Consider the following 23,498-nt stretch of genomic DNA (forward strand, 5'->3'; position numbering starts at 1 on the left):
AAAAAAAAAAAAAAAAAAAAAAAAAAAAAAAAAGCAATCTATCATACGTAATAGGAATGAATGCTCAATATATATTGAATGAAAAAGAACAGGCTGCAAAAAAGCTATAAATAATATTACACTTTTGTAAAATAAAAATGTGTATTTCATACACTAATAACAAAGATTATCTTGAGACATGAGATTAGAATTGTGATTTTCGGCCGGGCACGGTGGCTCACGCCTGTAATCCCAGCACTTTGGGAGGCCAAGGTGGGTGGATCATGAGGTCAGGAGTTGAGACCATCCTGGCTAACATGGTGAAACCCCGTCTCTACTAAAAATACAAAAATAAAAATTAGCCAGGTGTGGTGGCGGGGGCCTGTAGTCCCAGCTACTCGGGAGGCTGAGGCAAGAGAAAGGCGTGAACCAGGAAGGGGGAGCTTGCAATCGCTACATTTTTTTATGAATATGTATTCAATGTAATCTATCCCATAATTTTGTCCCAATACTATATGGATGGGATACAAAAGGAGTTTCCGGTTAATTCTTATCTCCAGAAAATAATTTAGAAACAGAAACGACACTTCCAATTTTACCAAATAAAAGTGCCCAGACCTTGGCCAGGAACAATGGCTCACGTCTATGATCCCAGCACTTTGGAAGGCCGAGGTGGGCAGATCACTTGAGGTCAGGAGTTTGAGACTGGCCTGGCTAACACGGTGAAACCCCTCTCTACTAAAAGTACAAAAAAAATTTGATGGGCATGGTGGCGTGTACCTGTAATCCCAGCTATTTGGGAGGCTGAGGCACAAGAATCGCTTGAACCCAGGAGACAGAGGAGACAGAGGTTGCTGTGAGCCAAGATCACACTACTGTACTCCAACCTGGGCAACAGAATGAGACTGTCTCAAAAAAATAAAAAAAAAAAAGTGTCCAGACCCTGATAAGGCCACTGCCACTGTACCTGGTACCAGAAAACAAGGCTTCAGGTAACTCCTAGCAGTGACTGCCTAGGCCATAGCAGAACAACTTGTTCTGACCACACATCTTAGAGTTCTGGGACAGGAAGGATCAGAGAAGGGAATCCAGCTCCTCCTAAGCCTTTTAGACTCATTTACATCAAATGTCTCTTCCTCTAGTGAGGCCTTTCCAAGTCTAGCGTAGGTATTCTTCCTGCAGGCTTCCAAGTGCTTCCTTTCAGAACGCTCCTGTCCACAAGTGATGACAGCTGCAAACGAATTCTTTTTTTTTTCTTTTGTTTTCTTGTGTGTTAATGAATTCTTGAAAAACTGCCTGATTACTTGTCAGTGCCCCTTGCTGGACGGGCTTCGAGAGGACTTGGACTGAATCCACATTCCTAGTATGAGGCACAGTGCCTGGAACAGAAGCTGCTGGTTCTTAGCCTGTGTGCCACGGTCCTTGGGGAGCTGGGGGGACCACCTTTGCAGATATGCTGCCAATTTTTAATGTCACTGTAACTGAAGATGAAACTTTTCTTTTGGAGATATCTATCATGGAACCCATGGCACCATTTCCTCCAACTATGTGATTGGATGCTTAACATATCCATTTGGTGTGTGTGTGTCGGGGGCGGGGGAAATTCTATTTAGATAACATCAAAAAGCAACCAAGTGATTAATAATATAGTAACTATGAGTCCAAATTATCCCTTCTTTAAGGGAGGCAGGATAAAGGCCAAGAACCACTGATTTTTGAACTTGTCTCATTTTGGTTTGGTGTTGCAGGTTTCTAACTATTGGAATGTAACAAAAGCCAAATCAATAAACATACAGAAAAAAAATTCCTCCAAGCGGTACATTGAAAACAGGAAATCAGGCTGGGCATGGTGGCTCATGCCTGTAATCTTAATACTTTGAGAGGCTGAGGCAAGTGAATCACTTGAGCCCAGGAGTTCAAGACCAGCCTGGACAACATGGCGAGACTCCCTCTCTAATTAAAAAAAAAAAAAGAAAAAAAAGAGAGAGGAAGAAAGGAAGGAAGGCAGGCAAGGGAGGAAAAGATAGAAAACAGGGAATCTAACTGCCACATAACAAATTAAACTGCTGACAGTGAAAAGAAAGCATAAGCAACTCCCTCTGCCCAAATAACAGGTTGCATCATCCACGTTCTAACTACTTAGCTCAAGGCCATGGGCAAACAGACTGAAGATAAGCCCCAGCTCATTGGCCTTCTTTAGGAAATTATAAAGGCCAGGCTGAAGAAAAACGCAAGGGAGGAGAGATTTCTGCAAAGGGACTTCAGAGCACAACCCATACCTTGAGACAGCCCTCACAAGGCGCAGCCTCAGTCCTGGGAGGGCAGTGCTGGACCATCAGCAGCAGTGCGCCTCCCAGTGCCTTGGCTGTTACAGTGCTCCCCTCCTGCTCTGCCAGCCTCTTCCTGGACCACAGCCTCCCCTCCTACTAGTTCCATCTGTCCATCTCCACCTTCCTTCCAGGACAGGTTCAAATGTCACCTCAGGATTCTTCCAGCCAACACCAATTGCTCTCTCATCTGACCTCAGTCTGCAGCCTCTCACACTCATTTGACCTGAACATACGATCACAGGTTGTTTTCCTTTTCCATTTTTCTCTTTTTCTACCTCTCTGAGAGTCAGGACCCTCGCTCCTCTGTCTCTCATTTACCTTATTGATTTCTGCTGAGCTGACCTGGCTCATGGTTGAATCAGGGCAGTGAGTCTTGGCACCTAGGTGTATGGTTCCCTATCCCACAGCAGATCTAGCCTAAGTTGGAACCTCCTTTGGGGACTTCCAGTGGTTTGACCTGGCCCACCCCTTCCCTCCTGTTGTGTTATCAGTCCTATCAGCACTAAGAGTTTGGGGCCAGCCTTCCTGCCAGCAGCTAGTAGCAGCTTCTCCCTCAGATCAGGGGCCCTTGGTTAAGAATTCAAACCCAAAGCAGCCACACTCACCAACATCCAGACATCCTGTACCCACAGCCAATGCCAAAGAAAAACTGACCAGTACTTTCTCACTTACCCCTGTTATGGTTCTGCAACAAAGGCAAGAAAATAACCAACTTTCTAGGCTAAAGAAACCTCTACACGGACTGAGGGTTTAGCAGGTATTTAATATTAATAACTTGATCTATTTGTTCATCTAGGGAGCCCAAGGAGCACCCATGCTTCATTTATACATTTAATTACCGTACTAATAGCACAAGGTGCTGAAGATAGTAATATGACCTCGATAAACTCCTCTCACACAGATTACAACCTGGCAGAAAAGAGAGACCAGCAGGCAGACACCCATGGGGTACCACCAAATCACCAACTCACAACTGAAATAACACATGAAGGATAAGAAGGATTATTTCAACCAAAGGACAGTGCCTCAGACATGACGAACATATTGAAGGAACATGTAAACCCAGAAGGAACTTGTTCTGATCCAAGAACCAAAAAAGATACAGTATGGTTGAAGACACAGTAGAGTGGAGACAAATGAATCTAAAGTTAAAAGAAGACAGGTCATGAAGGGCTTTGTAAGCTCTGTTCAAGAGCTTGGAAAAGCAATGAGAATCCAACGAAGGGTGGTAAGGGAAGAGGGGGACGGTTCTGATGACATGATCAGATTTCTGTTTTAAGACCACAGCTCTAGCCTCTCTGTATAGTACAAACTATAAGGATGAAGAAGAGATGCAGGCATCATCAGGAAGACACCGAAGTAGTTCAGAGGAGAAAAGGTGGCCTGAACTAGGTAGGGTAGGGGGATGGGACTGGAGAATGAACGTATCCAAGACAGCTTTGCGAGGGATTAGATGTGGGTGGGTAAAGAAGTGCAGCAAGTGAGAATGATGCCCAGTTCTGGCTTGGGCACCTGGGTGGATGGCACTGCCATGCCCAGAGAGGGAATACAATAGGAGATCAGCTTCCCCCGCCGGGCACGACAGGACCCGAGGTTTCCCCCAGAGGGAGATGGGGGAACAAGGAGTAGATGGAGAGTAACGCCTCCAGCCCGCTGCTTTTGGTCCGGGCCAGGAACAGTGTCCACCCGACACAGCTGGTCCCACAGGCCGATCCTGGGGCCCCCAGGGACCAGCGAAGGGGGCGGAGATCTGCCCAGCCGGCCCCGTCTGGCTCCAGAGCCCAGATGGGGCACAGGCTTCCGCCCTGGGAGACAGGCCGTGCTCCTAGCCGTTTAAGCGTCCCGAGACCGCCTGGGGGCCCAGCCCCCGCCCCTAGACCGCTCCAGCCTCTCACCTTGAGCCCAAGCCCCCAGCCCAAAGGAGAGGCGCCGGGATCCCGCCCGCTGAGGACTGTGCGCTAGTTCACTCACCCTTACGGTCTCCGAGGCAGACGCGAAGCCCTCCAACGTGAGCCTCACCAGCCCCCGTCCCCAGAACGCTCTTCCTCGGCCTCGCCCCGCCCCCTCCCCCCCAACCTAGCCTGCGCACGCGCGCTCCCTACCGCTCGCCCATTGGCGCCGCCGGGCCCCTCCCGCTGCGCGACGGCGGGCTGTGAGGAAGGCTCGCGTGAGTCCACGTGTAATGGGCCCGCGCCCAGCACAGGCGGGACTGACGTAGTTCCTCTACCTGCTTTCCCGAGGGCGACACTCGGCTCCACTCCAGTTGGGCCGCTGGACGCCCTAGGGGCCCGGCAGGTTGCTAGGCAACCCCGGAAGCCCTCAGGGACGCAGTTCCACGTGCGACGTAGGATGGCGGATCCGGATGGGGCGGACTCCAAAGCCGGCTCCCAACTCCGCTCCGCCTCTGCTATACAGGGCATTGGTTCAGGTCTCTTGGTTCGTCCTGCAGCAAGTTGGGAAGAAAGATAATAGGAATGCTAATTCCTTCCTGATGAAATGACCAGAACACGCCGGAGCCGGCCTTGGACGCTACGTTTCAAGATTGCCTGCTTCCAGCTTCTGCCAGCCCCACTGCACAAGTTGCGGCAGCTGCTGTACCTACCTGTTCGCTTCCACAGGAGTCCCAGCAAGACTATGCGACCCAGTTCAAATACCACTTTCCCTGTACCGTTCGTGAAGTCAGCAGCTTTTGTCATTCAAGAGAGGACAAATTACTTAAAAACAGACTCATGAACAAATAGGGAAACGAAAACATCATCCCTGTATAATCCTGCCCTTACACCTGTGCTCCTATACAAGATTAACATTCAGTGAGTATCTATTAACCTGATGGATAAATAGTGTAGGACGGTCGTTTCGTTTTTTTGTTTTGAGACGGAGTCTCGCTCTATCCCAGGCTGGAGTGCAGTGGCGTAATCTTGGCTCACTGCAACCTCTGCCTCCCAGGTTCAAGCTATTCTCCTACCTCAGCCTCCCGAGTAGCTGGGATTACAGGCGCCCGCCACCATGCCCGGCTAATTTTTGTATTTTTAGTAGAGACGGGGTTTCACTATGTTGGCTAGGCTGGTCTCGAACTGCTGACCTCTTGATCCTCCCGCCTCAGCCTCCCAAAGTGCTGGGATTACAGGCGTGAGCCACCGCGCCCGGCAGGACCGTGGTTTTTTTTAAAGCCCTTCTCCCATTTCTGTCCATAAAGGTGCATAATCGTTTTTCAGATGAGCCTGGGTCCGGACAGGAAAGACAAAGGAAGTGGCTAAGTAGTTAGATGCCTTGAAAGTTGGCTAACGCCACTGCCATTGACTGTCTCATACCTTTTCCCACCTTCATCTGAGATTGAAATCTGTCACCCCATCCCTGAGAAAAATCCCATAATCCCTAATGTTTTTTTCTTTTTTAAAAGAAAAGAATCTCCATGTTGCTCAGCTCGTCTCGAACTCCTGGGTTCAAGCAATTCTCCCACCACCTCCGCCTCCCAAAGTGCTGTGATTACAGGGGTGAGCCACCGCACCGGGACAAAGAATCCCTAAGTTTTGAGGAAACTCTATTAATTCAAGACCCATTCTTCTTTCCTTACTCTGAACTTTGGGTTAGTTTGATCTAGTTCCTTCTACCCTGCACCTGCCATTCATCCATCTCTTCATCCATTCATCCACCCCTCCCTTTGTTCATTTATTCATTAATTCAATAACATTTCTTGAATATCTTCTATGTACTATGCACTCTACTAGGAGCTACTAGAGATATAAATAAGACAAATGAAGTGTCAAGAAGCTAGTGTCTGGTAGATGGATAAAGTGTCCTCATTCTAGCCATTGCTTTCATTTTTTTCCTATGGATGTTATCCTCTGTTACGTCTCTCTTGAATCGACAGTCACTCCCTCTCTACCAGATAATTCCCATCAACATATAAACTTGCTCTATTTTCTCCCCCACCATACCACTGAAACTGCAATCTCCATGCAAATCTAGTGGTCTCTTTGATCTCTTGTTTTTATTTTACTTGCCCTCTCAACACTGTTTTATCAAAGCCAACCACTCTCACTTAGAAACACTTTCTTCTCTTGTTTTCTGACACCACACACTCTGGGTCCTCCTGCTACCTCTCTGGTTATCCTTTCTTGGGCTTCTTAATTGGCTTCTCAACCTATAAATATCAAAGTGTCCAGGGTTCTGTCCTGAGTCACCTTCTCTACCCTCTCTTCCTGTGTGAGTTTACCTAGTCCTATGCTTTAGATACCATTTATAAATAGATGACTCCAAAATATGTCTCTCTGACAGTGACCTCTGTGTGTAATTCCTAACTCCTGTAAATAACTGCCTACTTGATGTCTCCATATGAATGTCAGACTGGCATCTCAAACGTAATGTGTCCCCCCAAAATCTTGATTTTCACCCCCAAACTGCACCTCTCTCAGTCTTGTCCATTTTAGTAAATGTCACTGCTACTCATTCTGTTGTTCAAGCTAAAATTCTATGAGCTATTCTTGATTTCTCTCATTCCTTTACCTTTAAATCCTTTAGCAAAGCCTGTTGATGCTATCAAAGTATATCCTGAGTCTTTGACTTCTTTCCACCTCCACTAAACCATTCTAGTCCAGTAGTAGATGATACTGCCGGACTACTTGAGAGAGAGCTTCCTAACTGACCATCCTGCTTCCATTCTTGCCCCGCTATGGTCCATGAGTGAGAAGCCACCTTTGATTAAGTCATTTTATAGTGAGTGTTCTGTAACTTGTAGCTGAACCCATTCCTAACAGGCAAATAATTTGGTACAGCAGCAGGATGCTAAAAACAAGATACTAAAATGTGGAATTGGCTAACTGGAGGTTAAGGTAGCCAGTGTTAAAAGACTCTATTTCAAACTGGAAAGTTGGTGACACTTATAAGCAGTAGTGAAACTGTCACTTGCTGGACCTTGGATACAGACTACATGCCAACCAAAGCTATATTTTTGGAGAAATCTCAGGAGCAATGTGGAACATTAGTGAGTATTGCCTTTTTTAGTAGCTTTCAGCAAACTCCTTCAAGAGAGGGGCAACTCTAGATTAGAAATAACTAATTTGAAAGCAGAGATTAAAGAAAGTAAGGACTTGGTAAGAGAGGATCTCTTTACCTGCAGCCTACTATTTAAGTTGGCCGAGAGTCTCATAACTTGGAACCTTGCTGAAATACCCCATTTACTTTGTGTCCTCAGGTTGAAACTAGTACAAGTAGAGACAAAGAGGTAGCTCTATCAGGAGATAGGACGGCCATCCTAAGATACTAGAATGGCCTCTAGGCGGCATCTCTTTCCTCAGCTGTTTTGAATTGTCTCAAGACAATGTTTTACCTATGTAGGGGATTCTAGAGTGGATGAGAATAGGGGTGAGAATAAGATTTCAATTTACACCTTTTTAGTATTGCTTTGATTTTGTAAACTATGTATTACTTATTTGGAAAAATAAATAGAAAAATATTGCATAAAAACAATTTAAAGACTCTAGATAGGCCGGGCGAGGTGGCTCATGCCTGTAATCCCAGCACTTTGGGAGGCTGAGGCGGCAAATCACCTGAGGTCAGGAGTTCGAGACCAGCCTGGCCAACATGGTGAAATCCCGTCTCTACTAAAAATACAAAATTAGCTGGGTGTGGTGGCGCATGCTTGTAATCCCAGATACTTGGGAGGCTGAAGCAGGAGAATTGCTTGAACCCAGGAGTCAGAGGTTGAGGTGAGCAGATATCGCACCATTGCACTTCAGCCTGGGCAACAAGAGCTAAACTCTGTCTCTAAATAAATAAATAAGATTTTAGATAAGTTCTTTGTGATTACGATACATGAAATTGATCGGAAGTCTAACAAATGATTGAGGTAATCCTGTGTCCCTAAAATCTCAAGCCTGGTCAACAACAGTCTGTTGCTGTTCAGCCCTGTGGTAATCTCTGAACCCTGAAATTCCTTCCAACGGGGAGTAGGATGCAAAAGGTGTGCGTTCTGCACAACTAGAGGAAAGAACAAGGGTGCGGTTTCCAGATTCTCCAAATGAGAACTTAATACACTGCCACCAAAAAAACTGCAGTTTCTTTTGTTTAGAGAAAGGGTCTTGCTCTGTCACCCTTGCATTGCATGAGGGTGACCTCAATGGGTTACATGTTCTAGGCTCTGCTGTCAGCTGGGATGGGGCTTTGTATTTCTCTCTCCCTTATTCGTATTTCTGATAAGGGTGAACTGTGGTGTTAAAAGCTTGGAATGTTGGCGTGTGTCGTGGTGTTCTGAATTCAGTTATACTATAAACTGGGGTGGTGAAAATGATGGCCATCTGCATTTGATGACCTTGGTTCTTCCATCTCTGACTTTATCAAAGCACACATCACTCCTAATGAAAAGTCTGTGTTGATTTCTTCAAATTCATGTTAGGGGGAAGGTATATGTATTAATTATGTATACATTAATACACAATGTATGTATTAAGTCACATAAACTAGCATTCCTTAATATCCCTTTTGCCTGCCTCTCTTCTCTCATCATGTTGTTCTTGTTTGGGGTTTTTGACATTAGTTATTCTAGATAAACATTCTCTTCTTCAGTCTTACCCTTTTTTTGAGACGGAGTCTTGCTCAGTCACCCAGGCTGGAGTACAGTGGCACGATCTTGGCTCACTGTATTCTTTGCCTCCTGGGTTCAAGCAGTTCTCCTGCCTCAGCCTCCCAAGTAGCTGGGATTACGGGCAACCACGACCACACCCAGCTAATTTTTTGTATTTTTAGTAGAGATGGGGTTTCACCATGTTGGTCAGGCTGGTCTCGAACTCTGAACTCAGGCGATCCACCTGTCTCAGCCTCCCAAAGTGCTGAGATTACAGGCGTGAGCCACCATGCCTGGCCTTAGTCTTAGCCTTTAAAAAGAAAAAAAAATAGATACATTTATCAAAAATTTGATCACCCTGACATCCCATATCTCTTGAAGTTTCTCCTGAACTTGCCTATCTACTTGAACACCTCCTTCAAAGGCATTTTCATTGTGAATTTTGTGTGGCAAACTTCTGAGGTCTCCCCTGCCTGAGGATATCTGTATTACTCTCACATTAAAATGAAAATGTGGCTGTCTACAAAACTTCAGAGTTCTTTTCCTTCGGTACTTAAAGAAATATATGATCATAAGAAAAACTCTATGATAATTTTAAAAAGGCATCTGACAAAATTTAATCCCTATTCATGATTTAAAAAAAAAAAAAAAAAAAAAAACTTTCAGCAAACTGGGAATAGAGGGATACTCTCTCAACCTGACAGGGCACCTGTTAAAAACCCACAGTTAATATTCTTAGAGTGGAAGACTGAATGCTTTTCCCTTAATATCAGAAACAAAGCAAGGATGTCCACCTCCAACACTATTGAAAGTGCTTTAGTATATTCATTATACTAGAGCTTTGAGCCATTAGAGAACAAGATGTAAAAGGCATACAGACTAAGAAGAAAAAGTAAAACTACCTTTATTCACAGATAATATGATCATGCACATAGAAAATCCTAAATAACGTAGAAAAAAGCTACTAGAGCTATTGATTTAGCAATGTCACAGGACACAATATACAATTAATGGTATTTCTATATATTAGCAATGAGCAAGTAGAAATGGAAATGCTTAAAATACCATTATAATAGCATCCCAGAACATGAAATACTCAGGGGCAAGTCTAATTTAGTTATTTGAAGGATACTTTCTCTTCATAGTCTAGTCATTCTCTTCTCTGAAGTTCTTATGCTCTAGTCCTGCAATAGTGTCTACTCTTGTCTCTTGTCAAAGCATAACTCAAAGACAATAGTTATCTTCATGCAAATGATATGCTCACTTTAAAGAAAATAGCCATTAAACTATATAAACAAAAAAAGGATTTATAAGACAGCAATCCCCAACTTTTTGGCACCAGGGACCGGTTTCATGGAAGACAATTTTTCCATGGAAGTGGTAGGGAAAGGGACAGTGGTTTCAAGATGAAACTGTTCCACCTCAGATCATCAGGCATTGGTTAGATTCTCATAAGGAGTGTGCAACCTAGATCCCTCACATGCACACTTCACAGTAGGGTTTGCGTTCCTATAAGAATCTCATGCTGCCACCACTGATCTGACACTGACAGGAGGCAGAGCTCAAGTGGTAATGCTCGCTGGCCCACCCAGTGCTTACCTCCTGCTGTGCAGCCGACCCACACTAGTCGGTGAGGGCCCCTGTAAGAAATAAGAGAGAGAAATAACAATAAAAAACTAAAGACATTCTGGGAACAATAAGTTTTTGGATTTTTTTGGTTTTATATTTGAGTGGAGGAAAGCTGATTAGCTGGCATCCAGCAAAGATTCTAGTGTGTGAAGCGTGCCCTTGAGCAGGCTGGCCAGGGTCATCAAACAACAACTTTAGTTACTTACATAGATTCTGATGACCTGGAGATTTTAACCGTGGAGTATTGGTGCCAGGCTGATACTATAATGTTGTGTTAGGCCTATACCATTTCCTCCTCAGAATTTCTCAGCAATTACTCATGGTGGATTATTTCCTTGAGCATTTTTATAATTTTTGATGAGTTCATTTTTAGTGGGGCTTTGTTTATGGGAGTCCTGTGTGGCCTGGGTTAAGGCTGTGTTTCCTCAGAGAGATTTGATGTTAGCTTCTATCTGCCTGCTATAGATTTTTAGTTATTTTTTTAACTTGTGCGTCCCTGGTTTATATAGGTAGTATTAGACTAAACTCCAGACCTGAGTGCGGGCAGAGTGTAATTATAAATGCTCAGGGGAAATTTTTATTTTTCCCAGTCAAGCGGCTAGGCCAAGACATACAGCTTTACTGTGTTTCTCTGTGCATCTCTGCAAGTTTTGTTTCTGGTTCATAGGTACTTCAATGCCTAAAGTTGTGAGAGGTAGAAACCACTCAGAGTTTCTCTCACTCAGCAACAAAAAACACGGAAGACATCTCTACCAAAATGTGGGGAGGGGCGGGGGGCTCTTCCCACACTGGAGCAAGCACATCAATTCTGCAGCAGACACCAGCTGGGGGGCCTCCAATTCAATTCAGTTCTGATGCCGTCTACCTAGAGATAGCCTCAGAAACCGCTGGGTGAGGGTTCAGTTTTATAAAACAGCCCCCTCCTTACCACCAGTCACAAGTCCAAGGCCCCTAAAACATCTGACCGAACAGCTTCTAGATGGGGTTCCCAAGACTCCCTCTTTATTACAGTTTATTACAAAGGCTATTTTAAAGAAAACAAATAAACAGCCAGATGAACAGATACATTGGGTGAGGTCTGGAAGGGTCCTGAGCACAGGTGCTTCTTCTGTCCCCATGGAGTTGGAATGCACCACCCTCCCAGCCCATGAATGTCTTCTCATTCATCTTCCTGTCAGCCTCCATGTGTTCAGCTCTCTGGAAGCTCTCCAAACCCTGTTCTTTTGGGTTTTTATGGAGGCTTTATTACATAGGCACGATTGACTAAGCCGTTAGTCATTGGTGATCAACTTAACCTTCAGCCCCTCTCTCCTCCCTGGGGGTTGGAGGTGGGGCTGAGAGTCCCAACCTTCTGATCACACCTTGGTCTTTCCAGTAAAGAGCTGCTGTTCTGAAGTTACCTGGGGTCTGCCAGCCATCAGTCAACCATTAGCTTACAAGAAGACATCACCGCGGAGTCTCTTAAGGATTGTAGGAGTTGTATGCTAGAAAACAGGGTCAAAGACCAAATATATATTTCACGATATCACAGAAGGTCTAGGCCTTGGAGAGTCCTAGTCATATATGAAAGTCTCAGATCTGTCTCTTCACTCTTTTTAACCCCAAATTTCTTCTCTTGTTGCAGTCTCCATTAAAACTCAGAGTTGGCCAGGTGTGGTGGCTCATGCCTATAATCCTAACACCTTGGGAGGCCGAGACCGGAGAATCGCTTGAGTCCAGGAGTTTGAGACCAGCCTGCACAACATAGGACAACCCTGTCTTTATATAAAAACTTTTTTTTTTGAGACAAAGTCTCGCTCTTGTCCCCCAGGCTGGAGTGCAGTGGCGCGATCTTAGCTCACTGCAACCTCCACCTCCTAGGTTCAAGCGATTCTCCTGCCTCAGCCTCCAGAGTAGCTGGGATTGCAGGTGCCTGCCACCGCGCCTGGCTAATTTTTTTTGTATTTTTAGTAGAGATGGGGTTTCACCTTGTTGGCCAGACTGGCCTCAAACTCCTGACCTCAGGTGATCTACCCGCCTCAGCCTCCCAAAGTGCTGGGATTATAGGCATGAGCCACCACCCCCAGCCTATAGAAAATTTTTAGAAAAATAGCCAGGCGTGGTGGTGTGGGCCTGTAGTCCCAGCTACCCAGGAGGAAGAGATGAGAGGATCGCCTGGGCCCAGGAAGTCAAGGCTGCAGTGAGCTATGATCCTGCCACTGCACTCCAGCCTGGGTGACAGAATGAGATCCTGTCTCTTTAAAAAAAAAAAAAACCCAACTAAAGGAACCAAAAAAAAAAACTCAAAGTCCCTGTAAACCAGTAAAACTGTAAACCCCCCAGGGAAGCTTTAGTATCAGTTCATCAACACTCTTCCCTTCTCTCCACTAAGTTAACTCCTTCTTAATTTTTTGAATATTGAGAATTTTCCCTACTTTCTTGTGAGCTTAGCTCTCCAATTAACTGAAAGCTTGGGTTTTACATTTGTGGAATATAATCATATTTGTGAAGAATTTATATTTTGTATGTGCGTATAATAATATTCTAAAGAAAAATTATAAAATATATTGAGCATGAGTGTTTTTAATAGAATATGAGAAGAAAACTTGAGGAAAATCTTGAATAAAAATATTCCATGTGATATTCATAAGAGTACCTTACTATTCATTGGATATTTTCTTTCTTTCTTTTTTTTTTTTTTCCCTCAAGATAGGGTCTCACTCTGTCACCCTGGCTGGAGCGCAGTACTATGATCTTAACAAACTGTGGCCTCAACCTCCTGGGCTCAAGCATTCCTCCTGCCTCAGGCCCTGGAATAGCTGGGACTACAGGCACACTGCTACCACGCCTGGCTAATTTTTGTATTTTTTGTAGAGACAAGGTTTCACCATGGTGGCCAGGCTGGTCTCGAGCTCTGGGCTGAAGCAGAGTAAGATGTTTATGTCCTAATCCCTGAAATCTATGAATTTTATTTATTTAGGAGTGCAGTGGTGCAATCATGGCTCACTGCAGCTTTCAGCTGCAGCTGGGATTATAGGCATATACCATCATGCCTAGCTAATTAAAAATAATTTATTTTAAATAGAGACAAGGTCTGGCTATATTGCCCAGGCTAGTCTCGAACTCCTGGTCTCAAGCGATCCTCTTGCCTCAGCTTCTGAAAGTGCTGGTTTTACAGCCATGAGCCACTATGCCCAGACCGAATGTTATTTTACATGGCAAAAAGGACTTTGCAGAGTGATTAAATTGAGGACCTTGAGATGGGGAGATTATCTTGGATGATCTCCATGAGCCCAGTATAATCACAAGAGTCTTTCTAAGAAGGAAACAGGAGGGTCAGAGTTAGAGAGTAGAGGTGCCCTTGGAAGCAGAGGTTGGAATGATGAGCTTTGAAGATGTAGAAAGGGGCTACCAGCCAAGGAATGCAGTTGGCCTCTAGAACTGATCTTCTCTATTCATGTTTCTAGAGGCCAACTGGTTCTTTGGGGTAAAAACAAACAAAAACAGAGACAAAAAAAATCAATAAAATTGTTAAATCCCTGACAAATTATCAGTAGTAGATTTGAGAAGAAATGCAGCTCTGCCAACTCCTTGATTTAGTTCATAAGACCCACTTTGAACTTCTGACCTCAGGAATTTTAAGATAATGAATACATGTTGTTTAAAGCCATTTAAATGTGTGCTAATTTGTTACAGAAGCGATAGGAAATTAATACAACTAAGTTGATTCCAGAAATGTGAGGATGGTTTAACCTTTGAAATCAAAGTATTTCACCATGTTAATAGATCTAAGGGAGAAAAATATGACAATCTCGGTAAGTGCAAAAAAGTATTCGTAAAATTCAATTTCATTCATGATGTTTCTTAAAAACCTTTACCAAACTAGGAATAGAAAAAACTTCCTAAATCTGAGAAAAGATATCAGAAAGCAATGTAGGGCTTCTGGGATTCTTTTTTTTGAGACAGAGTCTTGCTCTGTCACCCAGGCTGGAGTGCAGTGGCGGGGTCTCTACTCACTGCAACCTCTGCCTCCTGGGTTCCAGCAATTCCTGTGCCTCAGCCTCCCAAGTAGCTGGGATTACTGGTGCCCCCACCACACTTGGCTAATTTTTGTATCTTTAGTACAGATGGGGTTTCACCATGTTGACCAGGCTGGTCTCAAACTCTTGACCTCATATGACCCTCGCACCTTGGCCTCCCAAAGTGCTGGGATTACAGGCATGAGCCATTGTGCCCAGCCTGAAACCTTATTTATTGACCCTAGTTGATGGTTAATAAGAGTTTGCTGTATAATAATTACATGTATGCACTTTCCTTTGTGTTATTTTTTACAACAAAATTTTTTTTTTTTTTTTTTTTTTTTTTAAAGACGGAGTCTCACTCTGTCACCCAGGCTGGGGTGCAGTGGCCGGATCTCAGCTCACTGCAAGCTCCGCCTCCCAGGTTTATGTCATTCTCCTGCCTCAGCCTCCCGAGTAGCTGGGACTACAGACGCCTGCCACCTCGCCCGGCTAGTTTTTTGTATTTTTTAGTAGAGACGGGGTTTCACCGTGTTAGCCAGGATGGTCTCAATCTCCTGACCTCGTGATCCACCCGTCTCGGCCTCCCAAAGTGCTGGGATTACAGGCTTGAGCCACCGCGCCCGGCCAACAAAAATGTTTTAAAAGAGAAGAAAAAGAGGAAGAAAAGAAAGAAAGACAGATTAATTTAGAAGCAGGTGGAGGCCAGGTGCAGTGGCTCAGGCCTATAGTCTCAGCATTTTGGGAGGCCGAGACGGGTGGATCACTGAGGTTAGGCGTTGGAGACCAGTTTGGCCAACAAGGTGAAACCCCATCTCTGCTAAAAATACAAAAATTAGCCAAGCGTGGTGGTGCATGCTTGTAGTCCCAGCTACTCAAGCAGCTGAGGCAGGAAGATCGCTTGAACCCGGGAGGCAGAGGTTGCAGTGAGCACAGATCGTGCCACTGCACTCCAGCCTGGGCAACAGAGTGAGACTCCATCTCAAAAAAAAAGAAAAGAAAAGAAAAACAGATGGAGCAAAGCTGTGTTTTAAGGCTCAAAACCGCTGTAATCTCTGAGTGGCTAGACCCTCAAGGCTAGCCTTAGGAGTGGTGGGACATAAAACCAGACCAGCCAAGCTGCGCTGAAAAGGCTCTGAGCCCTTGCGGGTTGGGGTGGCTTCTCTCCCTCAGGATGGCAGTAGCTGGGCAGAGAACCAGCACTGGGCAAGATGGAGAAATCATGGGCTCCTGCTCTGGAGAGGGGCCCATTGTAGCAGTCTTGCAAAATGACACAGAAGCCACTAACGAGAAACGGGAGTCACCTGGGACCCTGAGGAACAGAAGGGACTGGGATGGTGGGAGGGAGGGCAGCGCGTAGCGCGTGGAGAGATACTGGTATCTCAATCATGAAGTGAGTGGCTGGGGATAAAAAACACCCCAAAGCTCTTGTCTTCCAAGTGTGGGAAAATCTTCAACACTCTGAGATTCTAAAATTAATATAACATAATTACTGAGTGCCTACTATGTGCCAGCACAAAGAATTCATGATTTTGAAGCTTGCCTTTGTAGGACTTCATCTCTTAGCGTAATGATTACATGTAGTTTTTCAGGCAGCTGTCAAAGGAAAAGACCATATAGCGAGCTCCTGTCAGAGTTTTAATGTCAACATTCTGGGAGGGCTGGTTCAGTGTTGAAATTAAGTAAGACATAAGATAACATGGGCAAGATACGCTCTGAGCCAATGATCATGGTAATGAGTAAAAGTTGATTTCTGAATGTAAAGATCCTGGGCCATGCACATGACTACATAAAATTGGGAAGGCAGTTGTCATTGTGCTCTACATCACATATACTGATGATCTGAGTGGCTGAAATGACTGTTGATCATGAAGCAAAGGTTTAATTCATATTTAAATTTAGGATTTCTAGGGTGACAGCAAGGTGAAGTGTCATAAAAGGCAGAGCACTGGTCAGAAATCTAGCATGTGCTGGGAACACAGGGCTCTGGGGGACCCCACATGGTAACTATGAAAGAAGAGGCCAGAGTAGAAGGTGGGAAGGACATCTCATTAGACTTGGTGCTCTACTTCTGATGGCTGGGGGCACTTTGTGACCTCCAGCCCAACTATTCACAGCCACTGTGGCAACTAGTATAAGAATGATTTGATGAAGGCGAGGAGAATGTCATAATAATCATCCAAAGTAAATTTTTAAGTCAGTACACAGGAAGAACAGAAACCATCTACACCCAGGGTACTGTTGACATTGACATGATATTACTATGCAGGAAACTCTTACCCAGGATGATGAAAGTTGTAAATAACTTCATTGTTTTTTGCAGAAGTTTTCAGAAGAAACCATTTAAATGAACTCGATGACTTTTGTTTTTGAGACAGTCTTGTTCTGTTGCTCAGGCTGGAGTGCAGTGGCACGATCTTAGCTCACTGTAACCTCTGCCTTCTGGGTTCAAGCGATTCTTGTGCATCAGCCACCTGAATTGCTGGTATTATAGATGCATGCCACCACGCCCAGCTAAGTTTTGTGTTTTTTGTAGAGATGGGGTTTTGCCATGTTGGCCAGGCTGGTCTTGAACTGGCTGATTTCGAACTCCTGACCTCAAGTGATCCAACCACCTTAACCTCCCAAATTGCTGGGATTACAGGCGTGAGCCACCTTTCCCGGCCTGTGACTTTTCAATAGATAGTCTCAAACTGCTTTTTATTCTCTAAAACACTTTAAAAACCCTCCCCGCATAGGTTGCAGTGAGCCTGGATGACAGAGGGAGACTCCGTCTCAAAAACAAAAACAAACAAAAAAACCCTCACTTCAAAACCATCACTTTGCCCTGTCCCAACAATCCCAATCCTGGAACAAGGTATGAAGACTACTGCTCTTTTTTTTGAGACTGAGTCTCACTCTGTCGCCAGGCTGGAGTGCAGTGGCACCATCTCGGCTCACTGTAACCTCTGCCTCCTTGGTTCAACCAATTCTCTTGCCTCAGCCTCCCGAGTAGCTGGAACTACAGGTGTGCACCACCATGTCCAGCTAATTTCTGTATTTTTAGTAGAGACAGGGTTTCACCATGTTGGTCAGGATGGTCTCAATCTCTTGACCTCATGATCTGCCCGCCTCGGCCTCCCAAAGTTCTGGGAGTACAGGCATGAGCCACCATGCTTGGCCCTAAGACTACTGCTCTTTAAGGCCTTTGATTACTAGACCAACACCCCTGAGAAGCATTGGTCACTAGAAGGCTGAAGTATTGTCTCTGCTGGAAAAGAGCTGTGAAGGGGTCAGGCGTGTGTTCAGGAACAGCTCATTACAAATGTGAGCCATGACGACTGTTCCTCCCCACACTCCTTCATCCTGAGCCCAGAAGTTCATGGCTACAGTGAGCTATGATACTATTGTATCATGATCCTTGCCCAGTCCTAATCAAGTCCCGTCATTGGAAGAGCTGCTTTAAAATAAACTCCTTTCTTGCCACTGAGCTTAAGCAAAAAAATAAAAATAAAAAAATAAAACAGACCTCAACACTTTATAATTACTCCAACTTTGCTTTCCCTATTCCAGATACTGCTATGACTCTGTCAGGGTAGTGTTCTCCCTTCCTGCCATGAGAACAAGCTAAGCTTTGTGTTATCATAAAAATTGTCTTGATGGTATTTTTAGGGAGCCAGCATTCAATTATTGAGGCCCGCAGTGATCCAACTGAGACCTCCTCAACACTGCAGTCCAAGACCCCTGACTCAGAAATAGGGTGATCCTCTGAGACTCTTAAGCTTCCTGCTTGGAGTTCTTTCAGACTGAAACAATGAGAGATGCAAGTCTTGCATTGGACCCAAGCTCCAATTTCTTTTTTTAATTTTTCTCTTAGGTGTGATGGCTCACACCTATAATCCTAGAGACTAGGGAGGCCGAGGTGGGAGGATTGCTAGTGGCCAGGAGTTTTGAGACCAGCCTGGGCAACATAGCAAGATTCAGTCTCTAAAAAAATTAGAAAACATAGCTGGGGGTGGTGACGTGTGCCTGTAGTCCCAGCTACTTGGGAGGCTGAGACTGGAGGATGGCTTGAGCCCAGGAGTTGAAGGCTGCAGTGAGCTATAATTGCACCACAGCACTCCAGCCCAGGTGACAGAGCAAGACCCTGTCTCTAAAAACATAAAAAATAATAAGAAATAAATATATCTGCTTATTTAGCTTCGCAAACTGAGCCTGTTTTCTCTTCTACCAATAAAGAACCCTTTGATTATCTGACCATATTTGAAAATATTTTCTCCTTGGTGGATATCTGCCTTATTACTAACAACGCTACTACTTGTCTGTGTTCATCCTTGTCATTTTTTTGTTGTGCATCTGTAAGAGGAAAGTTTTTAATGAAGAGGACAAGTGTAGGTCTCATTAAGTCTGTCCCTTAGCTGGCCCAGGGACAAATTTTGTCTCTGATCAAAACTTTATGAGAACTTTTCTCAGACGTGTCTTATTTTGTCTTTAAGAGTGTGGTTCAGGACAATCTTTCTGGACCCTCTGTCTGCTGGGAACTGTAAATTCATCAGGGTTACAGTTGGAAAAGGTCTAGCTATGAGGCTGGGGAGTCCTGAGCCACAGGATACACAAGCAACTGTCAGCTCACCATTCGCAGACTCTCATGGGTCTGTCTCAGTATCAACCTGTCTATGGCTTCCTCAGGCCAGACTTCTGCTTCTTGCATGTATTTATGCTGTCACCCAAATGTGTACACTTACTTGTCTAGATAGCATCATCATTTCCCCAAATATAATTTAGCATTGCAGTAGCCACTATGAGGAATTTCTGATATGAACAAAAGTATTCACTTTAGATTGCAAGGTGAACACAATTCTAAACATCCAATGGTCTTCATTTTTTTCATTAGCATGAGCAAGCATACAAAAGAAATAGGATTCCAAAATTCTTTTTTTTTTTTTTTTTTGAGATAGGCTCTCTGTCACCCAGGCTGGAGTGCAGTGGCACGATCTCAGCTCACTGCAACCTCTGCCTCCTGGGCTCAAACGATCCTCCCACCTCAGCCCCTCAAGTAGCTGGGACCGCAGGCACCTGCCCACCGTGCCAGGCTAATTTTTGTATTTTTTGTAGAGATGGGATTTTGCCATATTGCCCAGGCTGGTCTTGAACTCCTGAGCTCAAGTGATCTGCCCACTTCGGCCTCCCAAAGTGCTAGGATTACAGGAGTGAGCCACCACACCCAGACCCAAAAATTACTTCCTTAACAGATTTCTTGGCCAAAGCAAAATAAAAAGCTGAACTACTTAAAACTATCTTTTAGACCTCCCCTGCCCCAATATCACAGCTGAGACCTATTTCTTTTCCCCTACCCTATGCTCCTCCATCTCTGCCCTTTTCCCTACCTCGGGCCCTTTCCTCTTGGCTGGCTAAATACCCCAAAGCTCACTTAACTTCAGAATAGAAAAAAAAAATAAAAATAAAACTCTATGGGGGATTTTAAGCCCTGTTTTCATTTTTAGCTGAAAGCCCTTGTACAAAGGCCTAAATGGGACTTTGAATTGTTTTAGGAACATATAATCCAGAGCAGCCAGATTTATAGCAATTCATTTATATGCCAGTTGGAGCCTCAGATGCAAAACATTCGATGAAAAAGTCAGAATGGAAAACCCCCCAATGATTATTTTTTTATTTATTTTGTAGAGACAGGGTCTCACTAGATTGCCCAGGCTGGTCTTGAACTCCTGGGCTCAAGTGATTTTCCCGCCTCCTGCTCCCAAAGTGTTAGTTAGCATTATAGGCACGAGCTGCCATGCCTGGCCCAACGGTGATTTCAAAGACCATGGATTGCATAGGAAGCTGAAGGGGTTTGGGGAAGCTGTGAATGTTAGTCCAGGTCTTTTGGAGGCTATCCTCAGTCTTCCCTGTGAAACCAAAATGTGCTCTAATTAATTCTTTGTCAAGACAGAAGTCTGTTCAGCAGGTCATGGACTGAAGAAAAATACATATGTATATATGTAAAAGAGAGAAGTCTGATGGAGACTTCAGGGCTAGGTCCTTTACTATCTAGTGGCAGAATTCTGGAGTAGATCTTGAAGCGGATGTGATGGGATTCTTTTCTCTTTTTATGAATGGCCTTAAACCAGAAATAGGGGATTTATTATGCAAACAAAAACTAGAATGGGAAATAGCCCCATGGCCAGATCGCCAAAACCTCCTTGAACATTTTGAAAGAACCCTAGAATTAAGAAACTAAAAGCAAAAATCAAGTCACCGATGAAGGTGTTCAATTTCCCATTCTGCCTTTAAACCCATAAGGAAACATTTCTCTAAAACATAAAGGACAACTTACAAACTTGATGGATATAGGCACAAAATATCAATCTTAAACTTGATCACTATTATACCTTTTTTCCCTTAATATCAATACACTTCTTGGGTCATACGCCTATCTAATCATCCTCAACACAACTTCCCTAGGCCACAGCCTAAAACCGTGCCTCGGACCTTCAACTGAGGGGCATTCTCTTCTACTTTGTGACACTATACTTTAATGACTTAATAGAGAGGGATTCATTATGTGAATGGAGTTGCCACACGACATGCTCTCCTGAGGGTTTTTTCCTTCTAGTCCCTGAGGCCCTTCCTGTCCATAATAAGGTCATAGCTAATTTGGATATTGATTTATCAGTACTTTGGTGTGTAAATCAAACATTAAGTTGAAGCTCTCTTACAGTCAAAAAATTCTACTGGCCCTGTGTGGTGGGTGGTTCATACCTGCAATCAAAGCACTTTGTAGGCTGGGCGGGGTGGCTCATGGCTATAATTCCAGCATTTTGGGAGGCCAAGGTGGGCAGATCATGAGGTCAGGAGTTCGAGACCACCTGGCCAACATAGTGAAACCCTGTCTCTACTAAAAATACAAAAATTAGCTGAGCATAGTGGTGCACGCCTGTAGACCCAGCTACTCGGGAGGCTGAGGCAGGAGAATTGCTTGAACCTGGGAGGCGGAGGTTGTGGTGAGCTGAGATCATGCCACTGCACTCCAGCCTGGGCAACAGAGCAAGAGTCCGTCTCAAAAAAAAAAAAAGCACTTTGGGAGGCCAGGGTGGGAGGACCGCTTGAGGCTGGGAGTTTAAGACCAGCCTGGGCAACACAGAAAGATCCCATCTCTACAAACAAAATAATAAATTAAAAATAATAGTAAAATAAAATAAAAATTTTACTGATATTCTACAGGAGCTAAACCCATCAAGGTTCAGACTGACCCATCTAAATCCCTACCCAAAATTGTACAATAGCCTTTAAAACAAGGCACTAGAAAAGGAATAAAACTGGCTGGGCACAGTGGCTCAAGCCTGTAATCCTAGCACTTTGGGAGGCTGAGGGGGGTTCTTGTTCCTAGTTTTTTACACCCCTGAGAAATGTTGGTCATCAGAGGGCTGGGGTTTTGTCCCTACTGGAAAAATAGCTGTGCAGGGGTCAGGCGTGTGTTGAGGAACAGCTCATTATAAATGTGAGCCATGAGGACTGTTCCTCCTCACACTCCTTTATGCCCACACATATATGAGTGTTGGTGACCCCCTCAAAGAAACAAGCAGTGATTCCCTCTACAGTTGGTTCACTAGGTGCTCTACAACCTGGGGGCAGGGCTGGCAAAGGACTAGGAAAAAAGACACAGGAAGGGAGGTCTTATTTCTGCCAAGGTCGCCTCCCTCTTATCAACCCTGCTGTTCACTCCCTGCCTCAGGGCTGACTCCCAGGAATGCCAGGCGTGGGGCAAATCACAGTGTGTTCTCGGGTCACCCTAATTCACCCTCTCTCTCCAAGTGAAATCCGGTTCTGGTGACCATCAAAGGCAGCCAAAGAGTAACAAAAAGCCAGCTTGAGGAGTTGGCTGGAGTAAGCCAGGAGTTAACAAGCTGCTTGAGTAAACTGTCTCTAAATTCCAACTGCCAGAGCAGCCTCAGCTTCCCTTCATCTACCTCCTGGCCTCTGGCGGTTGAGAACAGTCCCCAGGTGCTCAGAGCAGCACCCACCGTTAGGAAATCCTGCCCACCAAACAAGGACTGGAGCTGCATTTAGAACCCGGAGAGCAGGGCCTCCACAGTGGAGTCGGGGGTCAGTGGGAACAGGAAGACTGTCTTCAGCTAATCACCCTGTGTGGCTTCATGTGAAAGGCCACATGGGAGCCTCTGCACTAGGAGCCTGGGTTCTGCTTGACATAAAAACCTTCCCTCGGTTACAGTTGTCCAAAAACACTTAGGGCAGTGGTGAAGACTCCAGAGGGAGGATGTAGAGAACCTTCTAACTCTTAGGAGTCTGCTCAAAAGTTTGCCCCGACCCTGCTGTCTTTTGGGTCTTCAGTCGACCATACAATACGTCACTTAAGTGCATTTTTGGTTTCAGATCTTGCTGTGGCTTCTCCCGCACTAGTCTGTGAGCTGCGGAGGCAGCGGGGGCCGGGCCCCTGTAACAAGTCTCCTCGCAAGGGTGGACCTCGGCGGGCCCCGCCCCGTAGTCCTGTGAACTTCTGGGCACCCCACAGCGCCGAGATAAACCCTGCTAAGCGCTCCATAGAGCTTTGATCACAGTCTTAGACCAGGATGAAGAAATAAATAAATACCAAGTTGGTGAAACAGCCTAAAGCCTTTAAGAAATCCAGGGCAACTGAGATTCCACAGAGGACAGGTCAACGGGTCAGGGAAGTCAAGTTGGAAAGAGGAACTCCGCTAAAATAAGAAAATACAAATGCTCTCAGCAGAGGGGCGTCCAGAGAGTCGCGGGCCTGGGAACGGGCCTGGGTCCTCGCGCAGCAGGCCACCTCCCAGGAGGCTCGCCGTCGGGGTTGGGGCCCATCGGCCGGCCTCTCCCCATTTTTGTGACGTGTCGGGGGCAGCAGCGGTGACGGGGCTACCACACAAAGCCAGGTCGTCGGGCGGTGGTCTCCCAGGCCAAGAGCTCCGATGGGATGGGGAGGGGGCGGGAAGCGAGGCGCCCCCAGGCGCCCGGGCTCCGCGCGGGATTAAAGTGAGCTCG

General features: G+C 45.2%; 2 protein-coding genes across 8 annotated transcripts in view; one reads left to right on the forward strand and one right to left on the reverse strand.

Annotated features, from left to right (window-relative positions):
* The window catches only part of MCFD2 (multiple coagulation factor deficiency 2), a 30,916-nt gene that overhangs the window by 6,620 nt on the left and 798 nt on the right, over positions 1–23,498 (reverse strand). The window contains exon 1 of one of the 7 annotated variants that reach the window (XM_011965769.1): positions 4,537–4,559. The exons of 1 other annotated variant lie outside the window; for it this stretch is intronic. The gene's annotated coding sequence lies outside the window, so the exon portion shown is untranslated. Of the gene's footprint in view, positions 1–2,627; positions 2,678–4,280; positions 4,424–4,536; positions 4,670–23,498 lie in introns of those variants that run through there. 5 more of the 7 variants (XM_011965763.1, XM_011965768.1, XM_011965766.1 and 2 more) reach the window with 5 other exon arrangements.
* TTC7A (tetratricopeptide repeat domain 7A) overlaps positions 4,427–23,498 on the forward strand; it is a 168,338-nt gene continuing 149,266 nt past the window's right edge. Inside the window, exons 1-2 of the mRNA XM_011965760.1 lie at positions 4,427–5,119; positions 5,710–5,803. Coding sequence (XP_011821150.1) covers positions 5,722–5,803 — 82 coding nt within the window. The 5' untranslated portion in view covers positions 4,427–5,119; positions 5,710–5,721. The remainder of the gene's footprint in view (positions 5,120–5,709; positions 5,804–23,498) is intronic.

Source organism: Mandrillus leucophaeus, unplaced genomic scaffold (assembly GCF_000951045.1).
Source record: "Mandrillus leucophaeus isolate KB7577 unplaced genomic scaffold, Mleu.le_1.0 Scaffold736, whole genome shotgun sequence".
Classification (NCBI taxonomy): Eukaryota; Metazoa; Chordata; class Mammalia; order Primates; family Cercopithecidae; genus Mandrillus; species Mandrillus leucophaeus.